General features: G+C 49.2%; 1 protein-coding gene across 1 annotated transcript; it reads left to right on the top strand.

Annotated features, from left to right (window-relative positions):
- Positions 1-6,606: 6,606 nt before the first annotated feature.
- On the top strand, positions 6,607-15,156 carry Nrn1 (neuritin 1). The gene is made up of 3 exons (XM_048426938.3): positions 6,607-6,877; positions 10,871-11,015; positions 13,962-15,156. The coding sequence occupies exons 1-3, from the start codon at positions 6,823-6,825 to the stop codon at positions 14,188-14,190; spliced, it is 429 nt and encodes a 142-aa protein (XP_048282895.1). The 5' UTR covers positions 6,607-6,822; the 3' UTR covers positions 14,191-15,156.
- The last annotated feature ends 4,298 nt before the right edge of the window (positions 15,157-19,454 follow it).

The raw sequence follows: 19,454 nt of genomic DNA, 5'->3' as shown, positions 1-19,454 counted from the left end.
TCCCTCCCTCCCTCCCTCCCTCCACCATTTCTCCACATATTTGTTCACCATAATAGCACACACCACCCAGTAACACAGATATGAGGCAGGACTATGGTTGTTTTCTACCTGCCTGGGCCTAGTGGCACCAGGTGGGCCTATGGGTGTCCTCCACCCACCTGGGCCTGGTCTATTTTTATATATTAATCCTTTGAGAATGTCATATGATGCATTTTAATGAGATTCATCTCCTTTCCCACAACTCCTCCCAGACCTCTTTTCCATCATACCCAGTCAACATCTGTCTTCAGAAAGAAAGAGAGAGAGAGAGAGAGAGAGAGAGAGAGAGAGAGAGAGAGGAAGAGGAAGAGGAGGAGGAGGAGGAGGAGGAGGAAGAGGAGAAGGAAAGAAGGAAGGAAGGAAGGAAGGAAAGAAGGAAGGAAGGAAGGAAGGAAGGAGACCCATCAAGTCAAATTAGTCCTGCCTATATACTTGGATGTGGGACCATTCGCTGAAGCGCAACCCACCCAGGACCTCACTGTTAAGGAGGATTGACCCTCCCTCTATTGGATATCAAGTGCCAATAGCCCCACAAGTGGGATGTCCTGCCCAACTTCTGTCTCCAAACTGGGTTTGGTCTGGCTTGAGCTTGTGTATGTCTTGCGTGTGTTCTCACAATCACCATAAGTTCATACATGCAACTGCCCTGTTGTGTCTGGAAGACACCGTTTTCTTGTAATCGTCCACTGCTCCTCTCTCTTACAATCTTCCTTCTCCCTCTCCCACAACAATCCCGGAGCTTTGGGAGGAGGGAACATAACATAGATCTCTCCCATTTGCAGCTGAGGATTCCAGTCTGATAGGCTCTGTGCCTGGACCAGCTGCGGGTCTCTGTGTTAATTGCCCTTTTGATACCAATTTTTGTAATTGTTTGTAATTTGCTCTTTTCACTTTTTTTTAAGGTGCTGCTGAATAAAAGTTTTCCATTTATTATAATAAGATTTACCAATATGTTTCAGTTCACAGTTTTTAATGTTTACTTAAGGCCTAATCGCCATCTAGCTGAGTGTGGTTTGCACGCCTATCATCACAGCCCTCAAGGAGGAAAATGGTAAACTCAGGACAAATCCAAACTGCATAGTATGTTCTAGGTCAGCTTGGACTGCACATCAAGATCCTGTCTCAAAATAAGAAAGCAACAAATAAAAGCCCTTCATCTTATACAGTAACTTATATTTCAAAGTTTTTGGACAGTTAAGTCTCTGTATTAGTCTAATTACATTACTGTACCAAAACACTAAAGACTCATCTTCTTACAAGCAGAGACTGATTACGGAACAGGGCACCAGTGGCAAGAGACAGGGAGTGTGTGTGTGTGTGTGTGTGTGTGTGTGTGTGTGTGTGTGTGTGTATCTGTCTGTCTGTGTGTGTGTAAAATGTATATGTATACAGTATGTATGTACATGCACATAGAGAGCACATGTCTATATAATGTGTACGTATGTATGTGTGTGGTATACCTGTAGTGTATTGTGTGTATGTATATTTGTAATGCATAGAATAGTCTGTGGAGTGTATGTGTCTGTGTGGTTAGTATGTGTATAGTGTGTGTGTATGTGGTGTGTATGTGGTGTATATGCAGATGGATAGACATAGATTAGATATAGATACTAAGTGCTATGGTCAGTCTCTCTATGAAGTTAGCGGTATTCATTCATGGATCACCTTGATGATCTTATCAGATCCCAATCACTTCCTAAAGTCGCTATCTCTAAACAGCATAGTTTTATTATGTTACCACTCTTTGATACCTCATTATAGTGATTAAATTTCAATACAGGAACCACTGAGGGACACACTGACCTTATGAAAAATGTAACAAAGCCTTTAATCACCTAGAATTGACGTTTTACTTTTATTAATTTATTTTTAAATAACTTCAAACATTAAAGAAAATAATGCCAGGGGAAAACAGAGAACTCAAGTCCCCCTCCATTTCCCCAGCTCTTGACATGTTCCTGTGTTTTTACCATGCTATTTATTCGCCTGTACTCCGGCTGTTCTTTTCTGAATGCTGTGGCCCCTTCACTCCAGGAAACAACCACCCAGGGTAGAAGGCAGCAACCCACAAGGTAGGAGAGGCCTCCTAAGAGGGAGAGATTCCCTCTGTCTCTCTTTCTTTTTGAATTAAAATTTCCCTTTCACATACAAGACAGCGTGTTCTATCAGGACATTTTACAGATGCAATCACCCTTTTCTGTAGTCAGCACACAAACCTCAATCGGAAATCCATGCTCACATAACACAGTGTCACCTATGGTCCTCATTCAGGTATTTAATTGTGCCAGCCATATCTTCGCTCCTTCTGGTCTAGGGATCACACATGGGAATACAAATCGCATTTTATCCTTATTTCTCTTCCAGGCGGTGCAGTGTGGAGAGACGTTTGCACCGTCACACGCCATGCAGCTGTCACCATGCAGATGTTCACCTTGTCACACACAGGAGCTGTGTGCAGCCTCGCCTTGTGAATCATTCTCAGTGTCCATGCCACAACAACAATGTGCATTTTTAAGAGGGGCACATTGGCCTCCAGAATCCAAATGGAGGCATTTAAACCAAGTTTCCTCAGTCCGTCATACGTTTCAAGCCTAAAGGTGCCGCCTAATTTCAGAAAGTTTCATGATCTAAAGTGGAGAAAGTCGCCTTATCAAGGAGCAAATACGAGGGTAGAGAAGAGGCCTCCTAACAGGGATTCCCTTTCTCTCTTTCTTTTTTAATTAAAATTTTTCTTTCACATAGAAGATAATGGGTTCTATCGGAATGTTTTACAGATGTGATCATTGTCCTTTGCTCATATTCATTCTCCTCACTATTACCATTTCCTGTCCCTATGCACGAACTCACCTTCTTTATTGTACAGAGTCCCCCCTTCTGCTTTAATTGCACACCCACATAAACAGACACACACACACACATACACACACACAGATATTTTACATATGAGAGACAATTTGTGACATGTGTAATTATTCCCTGCCTTTTCCCCTTCCCACACTACAGGGAGTTTAATTCACCCTCAAATGACATAATACCATATACAAATTCACTTTCCTCCTAGTTTAAATACAGTAGAGTTATTTCCATGAGACGAACTAGCAATGGACATTTACATTCATACTATGATTAAAGGTTCTAGTTGAAGGTTAAAAACAATGACAGGTTGAATTTGAGGGAGATGTATTGCTAGGGCAATCCATTCTAGTACAGCATTGGCTTTTTTTTTTCTGGTCTAGAAGACAGAGATGGACTCTCCCACTGGCCCTGGCAACTGCTCTTGCGAACAGTTTCGAGGGGATGTGTCTTGAGGTGGCAGCCTCTGGGAAGTCCAAGCATGATGGATTAGCAGAGGAAGCTGAGAAATCAGCTCATAAACTGCTCAGTCAAACTGGAGTGGCCCAGCCTGAACTGGGAAAGAACCCGGATGCTTTAAGGAAATGGAATTTTGTCTGCCTGTCATTTCATTCTGCACAGCTACTTCAGGCGTTTTCTGTTCAACCTGCAGACCAAAAAGCAACAAGGACATTTTTTTTTCTTCCTGAACTGTGCTTTTTTTTTTCTCTAACTTTTAGAGCAAACATTTATTTGAAGAAAAACAGCTCTGCCTCTGCTGAGCCATAACAGACATTCTTGCATGGACCTTAGCTTACCCTTTGGCTCTAAGTGCATTCCCGCTTCCAGGCATGTCCCTGTTATTCTAGAAACGCTCTGGTTCACAAGAAGTCAAAGTTGAAGATCCTTTGGAGATCAAATCATAGACATATCCTCTTTGTTTTCAGATTGGGAAAATACAACCCCAAACCTTCTAGGGGCACCCAATGTCACTTGAAGGCCAGGGTTATATTCCTACCCTCCTACAGGGCCATCTTTCATGTTAAATATGACATGGAAAGGCTTTTCAAATTAAAAAAAGAGGAAATGTCCTCCAATCCAGTCCCAACTGTGATATTAGTCACCCTTGCGCATGCACTTCCATCTTGGCTTTTAAGGAAGTAGGGAAAAACAAAGCCTGCCTGGGCTTAGACTGCCGAACGACCTGCGTGATTTAAAAGGTTAGAAATTTCAAAAACAAAACCATCGTTAGCATCTGCTTTCAATTATTCATCCCCCGGATTATTTCTGGAGAGTACCTCCGCCAGCCTCTCACTTCACTTTAGCGGAGGAGTCCAGTGTCAAGGAAAGGGCCAGCAGGAGACCCAGAGTTGGATAGGGCACAGCGGGTGCCAAATCTACTCACGCGCGCGCGGGACTGCGGACGCTTGCCCTCGCGCACCCCTTCACTCAGCTTCAGTCTGTCAATTCACCCTCCTTACTCAAACCCTAAAGCATCAAGTTCCGAGTGAGAAAGCGTGTATTGAGTAGGATCCCAGGACACCCACAGAAAATGTTCTAGAAGGTCCCAAGGAGTGAGCAGGAGGAGGGCAAGGACGTTGAGGGCACGAAATGTAAATCCACCAGGTTTCCGGACTCTGAAACTATGAAGCGGAGTGGGGAAGACTCGGCTCGGAGCCACGGACGGGGGTGGAAGAGGGGGAAGCCCGACAGCCCTGTGCATGGAACCCTGAAGGGACCGGAGGATACGGGGGCGGGCTTCCAACCTTGAGGTCCCGCCCCTGGCCGGCCCCTTCTCTGCCATTGGAGAGCATCGGGGGAGGGTCCGAGGAACGCCCCCCTCTCGCCACCCGTTCTCTCCCGCCTCCATCCCGCCCACCTTTTCTGTTTTTCTGGGTACCTCTGGACACTAGAATAGGAAACCCCCCGGCGCTGCCACTGAGACCCTGAACACCGGGAAAGTGCGCCCCCGCCGCCCCGCCCACCACCGGTGACATCACCAGGGGCGGAGCACGTGGCTCCGCCCGCAGAGTTCAGGTGTCCTGCTTAGGGGTCTGTGGTTCGGCCGGGCTGCCGGCCTGAATCCCCTAGGTGTGAGCTCTTCTAGGTGTGAGCACGGCAATCAGGACCCCCGCAGTCCTCCTCTGTCCGTCCACAGCCAGTCACCTGACTCCAATTTTGCATCTTTCTCTCCCTCTCTCTCTCAGTCTGTGTGGGCTCCCAGTGCCGGGATCTCGAGAAGCAACTACAAGGGACGCCCCATCTCCCTAATCCCTTTGCTTTTCTGCTACTAACTTGATAGTTTAACGCGGTCGCCCTGCAGTCTTGCAAAATATGAAGATTCTTTTATTTTTTTCCTAATTTTCCTTTATCTCTTCATCGGCATAAGTAACAAAGTTCGCCAGTGCAGCCGTCAACATTTGATTAAAGACGCTAGAATTCAGACTGGGGAAGAGCGTATGGTGCATTGCAAGAAAAAAAGAAGAGAAAACCAAAACTTAATTGCGTTTAGGAAGCAGATCTAGTTATTTTTCCATCTTACACGACCCACTACAGGACCTTGCACAAATGCAGCTGAGGAGACATTTCCCTGCTGCACAGTAGGTGCTGGATCATCAAAAAATCAGCGCAAGTGTGTATGGGTCCGGGTGTGCGTGTGTGTGCGTGATGGACGTGGGTGCGTGTGTGTAAACATGCGAGTGCAGCCCAACAAATGACCCCAGGGAGCCCCCAGAAAACAGCCTGCACACCGGAGCGTGCATTGGAAATTTCCTAAAGCGCTAAGAGTTTGTAAATCACAAAATCCGAAAATCGTTTTAGCCAAGCCTCATTGCCTGGTACCTCCTAGCCCCACCCACCCAAATAGGTGTCTCTGCCTCTGGTGTAGCGGCCCCGCGGGTGGGGTGAGAGTCTCCAGTGGTGAAATTCACAAGAGGGCACGCGGAGTCTATTTCTGGGGCCCCGTGTGTGCAGAATGAACCCCCGGGGCCTGGGCGTGCGCGCGCTCTCGAGCGGTGTGTGAGGACTGGCTGGGGGGGGGGGGGGGTCGGGCGCTCGGCTCTGCTCCCGAGAGGTCGTGAACGTGTGTGTTTGTGTGTGTGTGTGTGTGTGTGTGTGTGTGTGTGTGTGTGTGTGGCGTGTGTGGGGGGGGGTGCTGGGGGCCGGGTTGTGTGCTCACGCACTCCAGGCTGCACCTAGAGCTCAGCCGCCGGGCTGGAAAAAAAGAGTAGGCAAGTGCAGGGTCTGCAGGCCGCGGAAGGGGGGGGGCGGCGATTCGGCTCAGATGAATCCCCCCTCCACCCCGGGCCAGAAGCACCTCAAACCTCGCAGCAGGGTTGGAAGTGTCTGGGTTCGTTGTGGCGCCAATGGAGGAGGGAGCAGGTTGAACAATCGAGTGGGCGCGCCAGGACTCCCCGGCTCCGGGCGGGGAGAGGAGAGGGAGCCCCGATTCTGCGCAGGGAGGGGGCGGGGCTGGGGCCCCTAGAACGAGGAGGCGGGGGGTAGCTACCGGTATGGGAAGCGGTCACCCCAGAGAGGCGAGATTTCGTTGAGATTGCACATTAATTGGAGATATCTTATTAATTCCAGAGTCTTATGACTATAAATGGCGATTCTCTACCAAGGTGTCTATATTAAAAAAAAAAATCAATCCGTGTCATCCCCCACGTCAGGCCTGCTCGTGGGCGTGAGGCTGTACTTCCTCCGCCCCCTCCTAATGGAGTGAACCATTCCCAGCTCTACAACCCCCCCCCCCCAAGCCTCTCACTCTCTCGCTCTCTTTCTGTCTCTTCCTCGCTCCCTCTCTTTCTCTCCTCCCTCTGCCTTCCCAGTGCATAAAGTCTCTGTCGCTCCCGGAACTTGTTGGCAATGCCTATTTTTCAGCTTTCCCCCGCGTTCTCTAAACTAACTATTTAAAGGTCTGCGGTCGCAAATGGTTTGACTAAACGTAGGATGGGACTTAAGTTGAACGGCAGATATATTTCACTGATCCTCGCGGTGCAAATAGGTAAGTGTCCGCCCTGTCCGGCATGGTAGGCGACCGGAGATTGCCAGCCCCGGAGGTGCCTAAAGGGGACTTGCTGGCCGGCGTCTGCCGCTGGATGCAGAAAACCCTGCAGAAACCCAGGGTCGGGGTATTAGCTGTTTGGGGCTCGGGAGTCCTGGTTTGGTTTTGCTAAAGTAAGGGACTTGAAGTGTGTGCGGCAGACTATTTTCCAAAGGGGTTTTCTCCTTGCTTTCCAAAGCGCAGATCCATTTTTGCTACCCTCGCCCGGGTTAAAGCAGGGTCGGAGCGCTCTTAGCGTGTGCCGATATACTGTAAGGTACTATTCTGAGGGGTCGAAAGGTGAATGCAGAAATAAGATGGCTAGGCACCTAGGTCTGAAAAGTTTATGTGCAGAAAGCAAAGATATTCCAAGGCTGCCCTCAAACTGCAGCATTTAGAACTTTGTCCTTCCCCCGCCCCTCCCCCTCCTTATCCTAGCTGCAGCGTTTGCTCCGGCACCGCAGACTCCGACAAGGAGGATAAATCAGCCAAATATGCACCGATATACTTTTTCAGGGTCATATGTGTCTGTGACTTTATATACTAGCGTCTCTAATATTTCCATGCAGAAAAGGGTTTTACATGTTTACAATATGTAGGTTTGTGGGTTTGTTATTTTTGTTTGCGGCGGTTTATGGAAGGACTGATTTAGTCCCCCATTTTATGTTAAGGAATGTTGAGTCTCAGTTACACTGTAAGAAAGCTTTTTTAAAGTTCATATTTCTCCGACCAAAATGCAAATGTTATAAGTGCTAGAAAATCCGCTTGTCTGATGTCGGATGGGAACATTAATTAATATAGCCGAAAAGTGAAAGTAAAGCAGCTTATTAATAGAATGGACAAGAGAAAAAAAATAGAAACTCTCCAACGGGTTTTCTGGAGATGGAAGGAACTGCTATCATGTCCGGCTGTAGAATTCTTCATAGACAAATCTTGCAGTAGCTCAGGAGTGCGTTAGGGAATTTGTGTGGGACAAGAGAAGGAATGTTTAATGTCTTTTCTTCGTAAGAAATGTAGAAGAATCGGGGTTCCCAGAACATTAAAACTGATTCTTCCCATCTGGGTCTATATGCATTTGACATGGTTTTAAAATTCTGACTTTAGAGGATTTTTGTCATTTTGCAGAAAGTGGGATTTTTGCATAGCAAGAACCATGCACGGGGATGTTGGTTTTTCCTTTAATTTTAGGAAATGACTTAATGCTTTGCATCTGGTGGTTTTGCGCCTCTGACATTAGTTCAAAGAGCTGCAACAACCCTAGGACACAGATCCCAAGGGCAGCAAATTCTCTAAGTGTTGGAAATAAGTGACTGTGGCATTTTGCAGTTAGCCTGCAAACGTTTATAGATCAGGAAACAGCGGTAGTTTTAAGACGGGGGTTTCACCTGGACGACGTCCGGGGGTTCTGTTTTCTTTGTGGGTCAGAATAGAAAATAATGAAGCAGTGATTGTAGAAGGGATTCATTTGATTAACCTCAGCCTGGAAATGCCCAAAATATTGGCAGTGGGATTAAAATGTATATGTTCCCAAATATCTACTCTTTTTTTTTTTTACATCAGAGCCTCAGTCTTTATTAATTCATGGATGGAAGCTATACCAAATCACTGACATTTGGCAAGAAAAGTGGGGGGTGGGGAGGGGCGGGGAAGTAGAAGACGGTGAACGAATGAAGAGGCGCTGGGAGGAAGTTTGGAATGAATGAAAGAGGTCCAGCGAATGAATGAGCAACTGAAAACCAGCACTGGATAGGGATGTTAGAGAGAACAGAGGAGCTGAGGTCGACTGCCTGGGGGTGACAGGAACCGAGTGCAGAAAGAACTGAGAACTCCGCTTGCGCAGGGACTTGCGCCTCCAACCTCTGTCCCGCGCATTGCTTCCGGCTTTCCAGTGAAAGCTAGATCTCTAGAAGCCACAATTGCGAAACACAGAAATGTTCCTGAATTCGTATTTTACACACGCTCACACACATGCGCGCTGCGGGATCTGCCCCAGCAATGCCTGAGAAAACAAGGTGACAGGAGCGCTTCCTGCCCCCAGAAAGCCCTAACAGTCCTTTTTAAATCTTGATGGCATCTTTTCGGACACCAAATTTGGGGGCTTGAGAGGTTAGGTTGCATTTTGTTTCCTTCCCGCAAAGGCATGTTTGTAACATACATTATAGAGGAAGCTGTGTAGGGTTTCTTTCATCGTGACCGAGCTACATTAGAACAAAGATTTATTTATTCATAAGACTCGATGTCAGTGCTTAAAAATTTGCTTTTATTACAGTGCCAAGGTTTTTTTAAATAGGTGTGAAGGAAACTAGGTTTATGAAAGGTTATGTGTCTGCCCCAGCCGAGGTGGAAGTTAACCTCCGTCCCTTCCGCAGCGCTTCCCGTTCCGGATTAGAAAGCTCTAGTCCCGCCTTGCTCTTCCTGCGGCAATCTGCCGACGCACAGCTCCCGGAGGCTGCGTCTGGTTGGGTCACCTTCCCCCGGGTCTGCAGTAGCCTGGCATTCAGGGACGGTGGCTGCGTGAGACTGAAGGGGTGCTGAGTGTTCCACCCATCCAGGAGGCTTTCAACTGGGATGGCGGCACAAGAGGCCTGTACCCCAAATCCTCTAGAGCCTAAGGCCCATTTCTCTTCTAGGATTCACCCTTCCCCGCCCCAACAGCGGAAATGTGATACTCTCTCTAGCCCTTCGGGTACCCCAGGATTTTGGCCCTTTTTGCCCGCTGTTTTGTTGGGGGTCGAGCCCCCAACCCGGTCGTTTGCCACCGGGTGGGAAGAAAAGGCTATTGGCCCGCGCTAGGCGGTCTGGAAGCTTAGTAGCTCTTAAATTCAGCGCTTTATATTTGGTTGACTTGAGTTTGGGAGCTAGGACCCTAGAGTGTCCTGGAATTTTCCCTTCTCTCTCCTTCTGCCTCTGGCCCAGCGTCTACCTCCTTCAACTCCCCCGCCCCCCTTAGGAGCCTCAGCCCTGGGCGGCAGCCTACCGGGCGCCTAGCGTGCTGGCTGCAACCGTGAGAGGAAAGGTCTGCTCTCCTGAGTGTTTCCAGGGACATTGAGGGGGAGTGTAGAGGTGAGAAATGTGAGAGATGCAGAGAAGGGAAGGGAAAGAAGCCACACGCGCAGTCGCACGCACACCAGGCTCCTGGCATTGACTGTGGTCACTGGTACAGATATATCTGTTGCACACACACACACACACACACACACACACACACACACACACACACACACACACACCAGATACTGAGACCAATACTCATCCCAGTAGGTCCCTGAACATTTAAACTGCCCTGCTTTAGAGCGGCAGGAAACTGTACACCTAAGGGTCTCACAAACAACAGACTTCATGTTGGGCAATCGGTTTTGAAATAAAAACATCCCGTCCCCGTGGCTGTTGCGATGTTCCAAAGACTTTATTCATTCATTCGTTAAGCAATATTTGCTGAGTGCCTGACAAAGACCCAGGCGCCTGATGGTTACTCTGGGGGTGTGGCTCTTGGTTTAGCAGCGCAACCCCGGACCCCACACCTCTCTGGCCGTTTCCCCCCCCCCCCAGCACTCTGCTTCTCAGACCCCCTCTGTCACCACAAAAATGGAAATTTGCACCGCGAGACGTGACAGGGTTTTGGTGGAGGAAGTGTTGAGAGACAAGGAGGGAGTGAGGAAAAAAAGAGTAATAAAGGAGATGAGGGAGGTGAGAAGAGGGGGCGAGGAAAACAGAAAAAGAAATAGAGCTCAGTTAGGAGCGAGCTGGAGAAAATAAATGGACTCACCTCCCTGCCACCATCTGTACCCACCCACGCTCGGATCCCTCCTTCTGCACCAGAGGTGGGCCGAATGCAAATAGGTCATTCCGGGGCCACAGCGTGGGATTCTAAAAGAGACCACCCCAAGAGGCCACAGAGTCAGTAACGGGGCAGGGTGGTGGCAGTGCTCTGACTGGTGTCTCTCCTCCCTACAGCTTACCTGGTGCAGGCCGTGAGAGCAGCGGGCAAGTGCGATGCGGTCTTTAAGGGCTTTTCAGACTGTTTGCTCAAACTGGGCGACAGCATGGCCAACTACCCGCAGGGCCTGGACGACAAGACGAACATCAAGACCGTGTGCACGTAAGTGTCCTCTCTGACCCCGGGTTTCCCTTTTGGGGGCGCTGCTGAGGTCAGAGTTCCATGCTCCTCCCCACCCCCATTCTCTGTCCTACCCCTTTCCCTCCTGTGCCCAACATTCTACTAGTGAAATCTGTGCCCTTCTGCCTTCTGGCCAAGGCTGCTGACAGGCCCTCTGGCTCTGAGGCCCAAGTCCCTGGTTTAGAATTTGCACTGTTTAAGGGAATTCCATGACTTGAGGTCTGCTAGAGAAGAGAATTCTCCCACTAGCCTAAGCTTTCCAGTTTTATGGGCCTGCACCCAACAGGCATGGACCCAGGGCTAGTGACAGAGTGTCATTTTAGCGGTTTCTCATTCAACAAAAAAATCTCTACTTTGAGATAATCTCCAATCTTCCTTCTTCTGAACAGTTGACTCTGGTTTAAGAAAAGTTGGTGGTAATATAGATTCACCTAAAAGAGAAGTCCCCCCCCCCAAAAAAAGAAAGCATACCAAGAAAATGCAAGTGCAGAAAAGGACCACGGGTCTCCCTGTTTCCTAGAGAAAACCTGAAATAATAGTGTGTGTCAATGACTTTGGGGTTTGGCAGGTTTTGCTAAGTTTGTAGTCCTATCCCAGGTTTGGGGTAGCCTCCTTGCTACTATCGCCTTTTCCCTTTTCCACATCTATATGATCTCCCCAGACTGGGGCAGCTGCTGGTCCAGGGGAAAAGAGGCCTTCATTGCCAGCTTCAGTGGTTGACTAGAAAGCCTACATCTGGAATAAAGGGGCGTCCAGTTGCGTGAACCCCCACATCTTAGCTGCTACAGGTCTCAGAAATGCCCTCATCTCTGTATTCCACCATCCTACAAAATGGTCTTGCAATAAAGCTAAGGCAAGAAGCATTCTTTGTTCCCAGAGGTTGAAGTGCCTATTTCCCATAGCATGTGTGTGGTTCTTCCTAAGTAGGGGAGAAGTGTATTCATTTAAGCAATGACCAAATGTGGGGAGGTAGTCTATCTTGCTATAAACCTTCTAAGTACCTCAACACTCACTAGGAACTCCAAGAAGAAAGTGGCTGGTATCCCTCCATCACAAAATGGAAAAAAATGTATTTAACTCAAAACATTGATTTAAAAAAAAATGAATCTGAAAAGTAGGACAGGTTCACATACTCCAGAACCTCCAGCATTTGCTAAAACATGGGATATTCCCAGTCACTTTAAATTTTTTAGCAGGACTAAGGGCCTGGAAAACATGGACAAGAGAAGGATTGTCCCTGAGGTTGCAGGCAGCTGGATCCAGTACCCACTATGTTAATAGTGCCTGCCCATTGCTCAGCAAGTGGGTGAAACTCACCTCTCCCAGCCCCAGGTGAATGTCTGCTTTTCTCCACACCCCACATCTCAGAAGTGCTCTGCCCTATGTGGGATTCCCCCCCCAAAAAAGGAGCAACTTATTACAAATTGTGGAAGCTGAAAGTCCTGTACTCAGGTCCCTAGAAGGGAGAAGGTCCATAGAAAGCAGTCTAAGTTCCAATAACTCCAACAAGAATTTATAACTCGCTATCAGCCAGAAGCCAGGTTTGAAGTGGAAGCAAAGGTTAAGCTTGACTTCAACAAGCTTACAGTCCCCGACGTGCGAACAAAAAGGAAAGAGCTGAGAAAAAAATGCAGCCACACTGCTAAGGGTGGTTGCTGACCGGGTGAGCTCAGGGTCTGGGCGCAGTGGGAGCCAGACGCGTAAATCGACCCACCTCCGAAAGGAGACAGAGCCTTAGAAATCGATCACGGCTTGAGATTATATTTAGTTTCGGGATCTATTTTGGGTTTCCAGAAAAAAAAGGGGACAATTAAAAAGAGAGAGAGAGAGAGAGAGAGAGAGAGAGAGAGAGAGAGAGAGAGAGAGAGAGAGAGAGAGAGAGACAGGTTGGATGAAGGTTGTGGGGGCGGGGCTGAAACTGAGCCGGAGAAAAGGAAGCGCTTGAGCTGCGTCTTAGTTGATTTGGGAACCGACCCGAGGTAGAGGATCCGGAGCTGGGTCAAGGAGGGAACAGCCTAGGTGTCCATCGTGCCCGCTCTAGAGAAGTGGGTGCTACAACCTGGGGGAGGGGATGGGACGGAAACTCCTGGTATCCAAACCTATGAAAAAGGCTAGGGAGGAGGTTAGAGGAAGCACCCAGCTCGCAGACCAAGAGCACAGGGGTTTGTAAGAGCTGGACCACTCACCGACCGGGAATGGAGAAGAGAGCTGGTGGGTTCCCCAGACGCCTTTGGAGCTCCGTGACTGTTGAAAGGCGGGATGACCTCGGGGGACCGAAGCGAGCGGGGAGAGCAGAAAAGAAGAGGGGGAAAACAGAGGGAAGGAAAAAAAGAAAGAAAGGGGAAATGAGGAGAAACTGGAAACAAAAGAAAGGTGTGGGGGCTGGGTGAAGGGAGAGAAGGGGGGCAAAAGCGAGGGGACAGCGGCTAGGAGAGGGTGGAAACAGAAGGGGCGAGGAGGGAGGAGAGTGTGAGAAGCCTGGAGGGGAGGGCCTGGCTCAGAGCAAGTCACCCATCTTGCGAGCTAAGAGGCATTAATGGGCCGCAGCTTGCAAGGCTTAGAGCTGTTTTCTTAGCTTTCCCGGAGGAGGGTGAGCAATCTGCGCAGGCCGTGGTGCCAGCGCCACGCAGCGGGTGCGACCCGGCTCCTGGCTGTCAGGTCCCCTCTTGGCACCGTACTAGGGAAATCAGACTGGGAAAGGGAAGGCCCACACTCTTGGACCTGGTTTCTGGAACGAGACAAAGATCTGGGGGTTTGCTACCTAGTGAGAAATAGGTCCAGAAAGGGGAGGCGGTGAGGGGGGGAGGGGGCGAGCGGAGAGGAGCCCTGGGAGGTTGGCAAGGGCGCAGTCACCCAAGGCGCAGATCTGGGATCCTCCAGCGCCCCAAATGATCCTGCTTCTTCTGCTTTTGTTCTGTTCCTCTCCAGATACTGGGAGGATTTCCACAGCTGCACGGTCACAGCTCTTACGGATTGCCAGGAAGGGGCGAAAGATATGTGGGATAAACTGAGAAAAGAATCGAAAAACCTCAACATTCAAGGCAGCTTATTCGAACTCTGCGGCAGCGGCAACGGGGCGGCGGGGTCCCTGCTCCCGGCGCTTTCCGTGCTCCTGGTGTCTCTCTCGGCAGCTTTAGCGACCTGGTTTTCCTTCTGAGCGCGGGACCAGGTCCCCCCACCCCCACCCCCGGCGCACCCACCCACACTCACTCCATGCTCCCGGAAATCGAGAGGAAGAGCCATTCGTTCTCTGAGGACGTTGTGATTCTCTGTGATGTTGAAAACACTCATATGGGATTGTGGGAAATCCTGTTTCTTTTTTATTTCGTTTGATTCCTTGTATTTTTATTTGCCAAATGTTACCGATCAGTGAGCGAGCAAGCACAGCCAAAACCGGACCTCAGCTTTAGTCCGTCTTCACACACACAAAAGAAAACGGCAAACTCACCCCCATTTTTAATTTATTTTATTTTATTTTTTATTTTTGGCAAAAGAATCTCAGGAATGGCCCTGGGCCACCTACTATATTAATCATGTTGATAACATGAAGAATGATGGGCTCCTCCTAATAGGGAAGCGAGGAGAGGAGAAGGCCAGGGGGAATGAATAGCAAGAAGAGCGGTGTCCACGTGGGAAGCATCTGGCGAACACTCACACTCACGTCTTTCTTCCACAGTACCTTGTTTTGATCATTTCCACTGCACATTTCTCCTCCAGGAAAAGCGAAAACACACAGTGTGGGCTTTTTGCATCTTAAGGCTAAGGGAGAGCTGAAAGCAGGCGGGGTGTCGTGGGAAAGGCGGTCAAAGGAACTGCTCTGGTCACTGAGGGGCTGGCTTCACCTACTGTCGATGCATCTTTCAGGTCCACCGCCTTTGTGTTCCCTCCTCTCTCTTGTTTTAGCAGTTCCACATACTGTAATACCTGAATATCCAACGGTATAGATCACAAGGGGGTAATCAATGTTAAATCTAAAACATAGTTAAAAAAAGATTTTGACATAAAAGAGCCTTGATTTTAAAAAAGAGAGAGAGATGTAATTTAAAAAGTTTATTATAAATTAAATTCAGCAAAAATTTACTACAAAGTATAGAGAAGTATAAAATAAAAGTTATTGTTTGAACTGGGGGCGTCATTTTATTTTTTTCTCCGCCGAGTTCCCAGAATACCTAGAGAAACACATGAGTGCAGGGTGATAAATTCACCTGGTCACCAAACGGTCAGATGACCTGCTGTCTTCACAGGGATCCGCAACAGGACACTTGACTGTGTCTTCCAGTTTAGGCTTATGTTTGGAAGAAAAAAAAACGCAAAAGGAAAAAAGTCGTTTTCAAATGAGAGGCCTTTACTACGTGTGCACTGCAGGCTTTCACAGGCTGATACAATGCCCGCGGTCAGCCCGCTGCCCGGGTCCCAGGTGGGCCTGAGCTGTAACCTACGGGCCAGGCCCTAACCGCCACATGCCTCTTCCTCTGTGGTGGCTAGAGAGGCAGCCTGCAAAGGAACCGCCATTAAGGGCTCTGCAGAGGGGCAGAGAGGCTGCGTTCCCAGGCGGGGATCAGGCGAATCCTTTCATAATTAATAAGACAGCTCAGCTGAAATGGTGAGGAGACGGGGCCCTATTGATCTGCCAGTCGATCTACTTCCACCCCTCCTATTTATAGGCTCCTCGTGGCTTTACAGATTAGTAAACAGCCGCAGTGGGTACCCGGGTCCAGAGTCTGCATATGTGGTGTAGACTGGGGAAAGGAGAACTACACATAGGCTATTGAGTTCGTTGAAATCAACATCTGCTTTCACTGTAGGTAGGGATGGGAGGGAGTTCGTGGGTACTCCCTAGGGTACGTGGAGGGGCGGGGGAAGGATGAAGCCTGATCCGGGTGCCGAAGCAGGCTCCCACACCCACAGCCCGCCCGCAGTGGGGAGGGTGTGCCAAAGCTCTGAAATGCAATGTGTAAACAATCGCTAGTGTAACAGTTCATAAATCAAACCCAGTGGGTCGCAGCCCAATCTGCATTCCCCCCCACGGATTGAATTCCAGCAACACATGCGTCCTTGCGCCCCGAGCGCTGGAAGCTGCATGGATTCTTAATGGCAGCATACATTATGGGCTCTGGTTCACGCACGCGCCTCGCGGGGCCACTCTGGGGAACAGTTCCACACGCTTCCCACCTCCAGCCCCTCCTCCTCACCTCGACCTGGATCTCAGCCCAAACCAAAGGAGATCCCGCTGCCTGGGCTGGGGTGCTCGCCCGCGCCGGATCGCTCATTATTTTGGAAAATAGTTGGAATTTCTTCATAATTTCATTCCGATGGTATTTTCAAAAAGTCTAAATATACAGATGACCAACCTAAGCACAACCGTCAGAATTTAAATGAAAACATCTAAGCCTGTCGCAAATACCAATCCGTTTAATGGGGTGAGGGTACAAAGAGAAAAAAGAGGGTCTCCTGCGTTTCTGTCTTTTTGTCATGACTTGCTGACCACGATTCTTTTTCCTTTGTGAATCGGGGACGATCCAATGCCCACCACTGAGCTCCTAGAGTGTGGAAATGAACCCCGCTTCCTGTTCTCTGCGGGCTTTTGAGGGAAAAGCAGACTGGCGGACCGCAGCCGTCGTCCCCTCCCCCACTCCCCACCCGCGGCGAGCTTCCCACTAGATCCACCTCCTTAAAGACCTAAGTAGGCGAGGCTGTGGGAGGAGACAGAAGGGATCGGGGGCGGCCTAGGGGCGGGCAGATTTGTTCTCCCAAGAGAGTTCCTTTCCAGGAACCCCTTTCTCTGAGTGAGGTTCCAACAGCTCCCCAGGTGGAACTGCTCTAGATGGAGGGCTCCCCAACACTAATCCCTCTGGCGCACCTACTCCAAGCGGTCCCCCCAGGAGACAGTAAACAGCGGCTTGCTGTTTAAAGCTATCTTACCCGGTCAGGGGACCACCGCGCTCACTTGCTCTAGGAAAGATCTCAAGGAACGTGAGGCGAGTCTTGGAGAAACTCAGATTTCCGGATCTGTCTTCTCACGGAACGTTTCTTTTGTTTGTGATTGCTTAGATTATTATCGCGCCGTCTTCAACTATCAAGTGCTGTTTAATCATGTTGGCTGGTGTCACCGTTTTTAAGCAGCAAGGCAGAGGTCCTAGTCGCCAGTTCTGGGAGGTGGTGTATCTATCTAGGGTGGGTCTCTCCTAACGCTGTGGTGAAGGGGACCGAGTGGTCACCAAGTTCAGCACGCCCGACTCCTCTAGGCTTGACCTGCGAGCATCCTCCTAGGCTCTCCACTCGGTCCACTGGCCCTGTCTTCCAGCATTTGAATCCCAGCTAGTTCGCAGAGCATCAGCTTCGTCTGAAAATGTGAGAAAGGCCTTTTCTGGAGCTCCAGCCTCAGTCAGGAATTTGAGGGCCGGTGGAAGAACAAATTAGGAGACAGGCCGGAGAAAGACACCCTGTGGAAACCGCTGGAAAGGTGGGGAAGGCAGATGCAGAAAATGAGGGTAACGGAGAGGAGAGAGCGATTTGTGAAATAAGGAAAAAGCAAGATGGGTGGAAGTAGACGCAAGAGAAGTAAAATAAAGTCCCGGCCTCGGAGAAAAGGAGGTCAAGGTGAAAACCTTCGCTTTCACTTAGGACTCTCCGTGAAGCGAACGTTACAAGTGACCACACATACTTTCTTCCTGCGAATCCAGAGAGCTTTTCCTTCACTGCGACTTAAAAGATTTTTCACTTCAGGTGGCTATGGTGCAGGTGACGGCTCCATCTTTGCTCTGACGTGCCCCCCCCCCCCCCCCCCCCGTAGTACCCACAGCCTAAACCTGCAATCTTAGACTCTGGCCTCCTGGAAAGTAGGCGAAGTGTTTCCCGTTTCCCCTTTCCTGATGGCCCCATAATCCCTACGGAGGCTTCTGGGGTGGTCTTCCAAGATCCTCTGCATCCCTTCACACCCATTTCACTATATGCCAGGTTCCCCACTCTGGTGATGCCCTCCCGATCTGGTCTAGGACGGGTTGGATTTCCGGAACACCCGGTACTGTAGCCGGTGGGCCCTCAAGGGAAAGACTGAGGTGCTCACTTCCTCTTGTTCCCTGACACCTACCACGGGGAATTCACCATTCCCATCAGAATCTCCCTCGTCCCTTGTCTCTGGCATGGAAACAAAGTGGTAACCGCAGACTAAAAGGAAAAGAGCGATGAGTTACCCAGCTTTGGGGGCTGAATAAAAGGCCCTCAATTTGCACCTTCCCTGCAACCCAAGTCTCTTCATGTTCCTAGGTCATGGGTGTCAGGCAATTTGTAATGCCCATATGGATCCGGATTCCGGTCCCACTTCCCAAAGCGAACAGCCTGAACAAAGAGGTGGGGTGTGTGTGTGTGTGTGTGTGTGTGTGTGTGTGTGTGTGTGTGTGTGTGTGTGCAGTCTCTCAGTACCCTTCCCCCACACACAGAGAAGGTTTTTCGTCCTTCAGCTGTGTGGGGGTGTTCCATTCAGATTTGTACCCTAGAAGGAAAACACCTTTAGCTTCGCTTCCAGAGACTTGGACTCCAGCATCCCCAGAGCTACTCTCAGTTATAACCCTTAGGCTCAGTTGCTGAGCCCCTTGTAGCTGCTTCTCAGTCGTCTGAACGCCAGCTGGGCACAGCCACACTCTGCCACAGGACTGCACCTTCCCGCAACCGGCCCACATAGCCAGTTCTTCATTTAGCTTCCTCCTGTTTGGTTTAGGCTTTATCTGTTGGGGTATTCTTCAAAGTAACCTCCAGGGACAACCTCATTCGGCCTTTTAAAATGTTGGAGAGTTTTTCTCTCAGTCGTCTACAGTTTTCAGTCCTCTACCTATAGGTTTACTCAAGCTTTGTGCCCCTCTGTGACCTTCTCCAAGGATACCTTGAACAAGCTCCTTGGAATGAAGTTGTCAACCTATGAGTGACTCTTCCGAGGCCACTCCACCCTATCTGGCTCTGCCCAGACCCCTACTGTCCCAAACGGAGTGACCAGCTGCATCACTCCCGCCAGGTATAAAAAATGTTTCTTTCAACAGTAAAAGTGTAAAACAAAATTATCCTTGTATCCCATAAAGGGATTCAAGGGGACCTAAGGGAAACATTTAACCTGTTGTCCCCTCACAGTGTTTGGAGGGCATGTGTCCTTCAGTGTGCCTATAAACCTGTGCTCTCATATACCCATAATGAGGGTGGGTTAGGCTTTTTCCGTGGGATGTGTATTTTGTGTCATCCAGATCTGTAGATGACCATCTACGCACATAGATCCTTCTTCTAACCAGTTGTATACCTGTTCCACAGAAGGGCACCCTAGTTTACTGCTTGTTTCTTTGTTTAACCTATACTGATGCACATATGAGGTTTTGTTTTCTTCTGCTTCATTTATGATGCTCTACAAATGTTACTGTCACAAATATTCCTGTTCAA

The sequence above is a fragment of the Myodes glareolus genome, chromosome 14 (assembly GCF_982192425.1).
Source record: "Myodes glareolus chromosome 14, mMyoGla1.1, whole genome shotgun sequence".
NCBI classification, from domain to species: domain Eukaryota; kingdom Metazoa; phylum Chordata; class Mammalia; order Rodentia; family Cricetidae; genus Myodes; species Myodes glareolus.
The sequence above is the reverse complement of the archived record's forward strand: the minus strand, read 5'-3'. Positions and strand labels throughout refer to the sequence as shown.

What these genes read in the sequence shown, in the direction of transcription:
- Nrn1 (XM_048426938.3), top strand. Translation starts at nt 6,823, where the DNA reads ATGGGACTTAAGTTGAACGGCAGATATATTTCACTGATCCTCGCGGTG. An exon ending in GATCCTCGCGGTGCAAATAG is followed by an intron (nt 6,878 to 10,870) that starts GTAAGTGTCCGC and finishes TCCTCCCTACAG; the next exon opens with CTTACCTGGTGCAGGCCGTG. An exon ending in AACATCAAGACCGTGTGCAC is followed by an intron (nt 11,016 to 13,961) that starts GTAAGTGTCCTC and finishes GTTCCTCTCCAG; the next exon opens with ATACTGGGAGGATTTCCACA.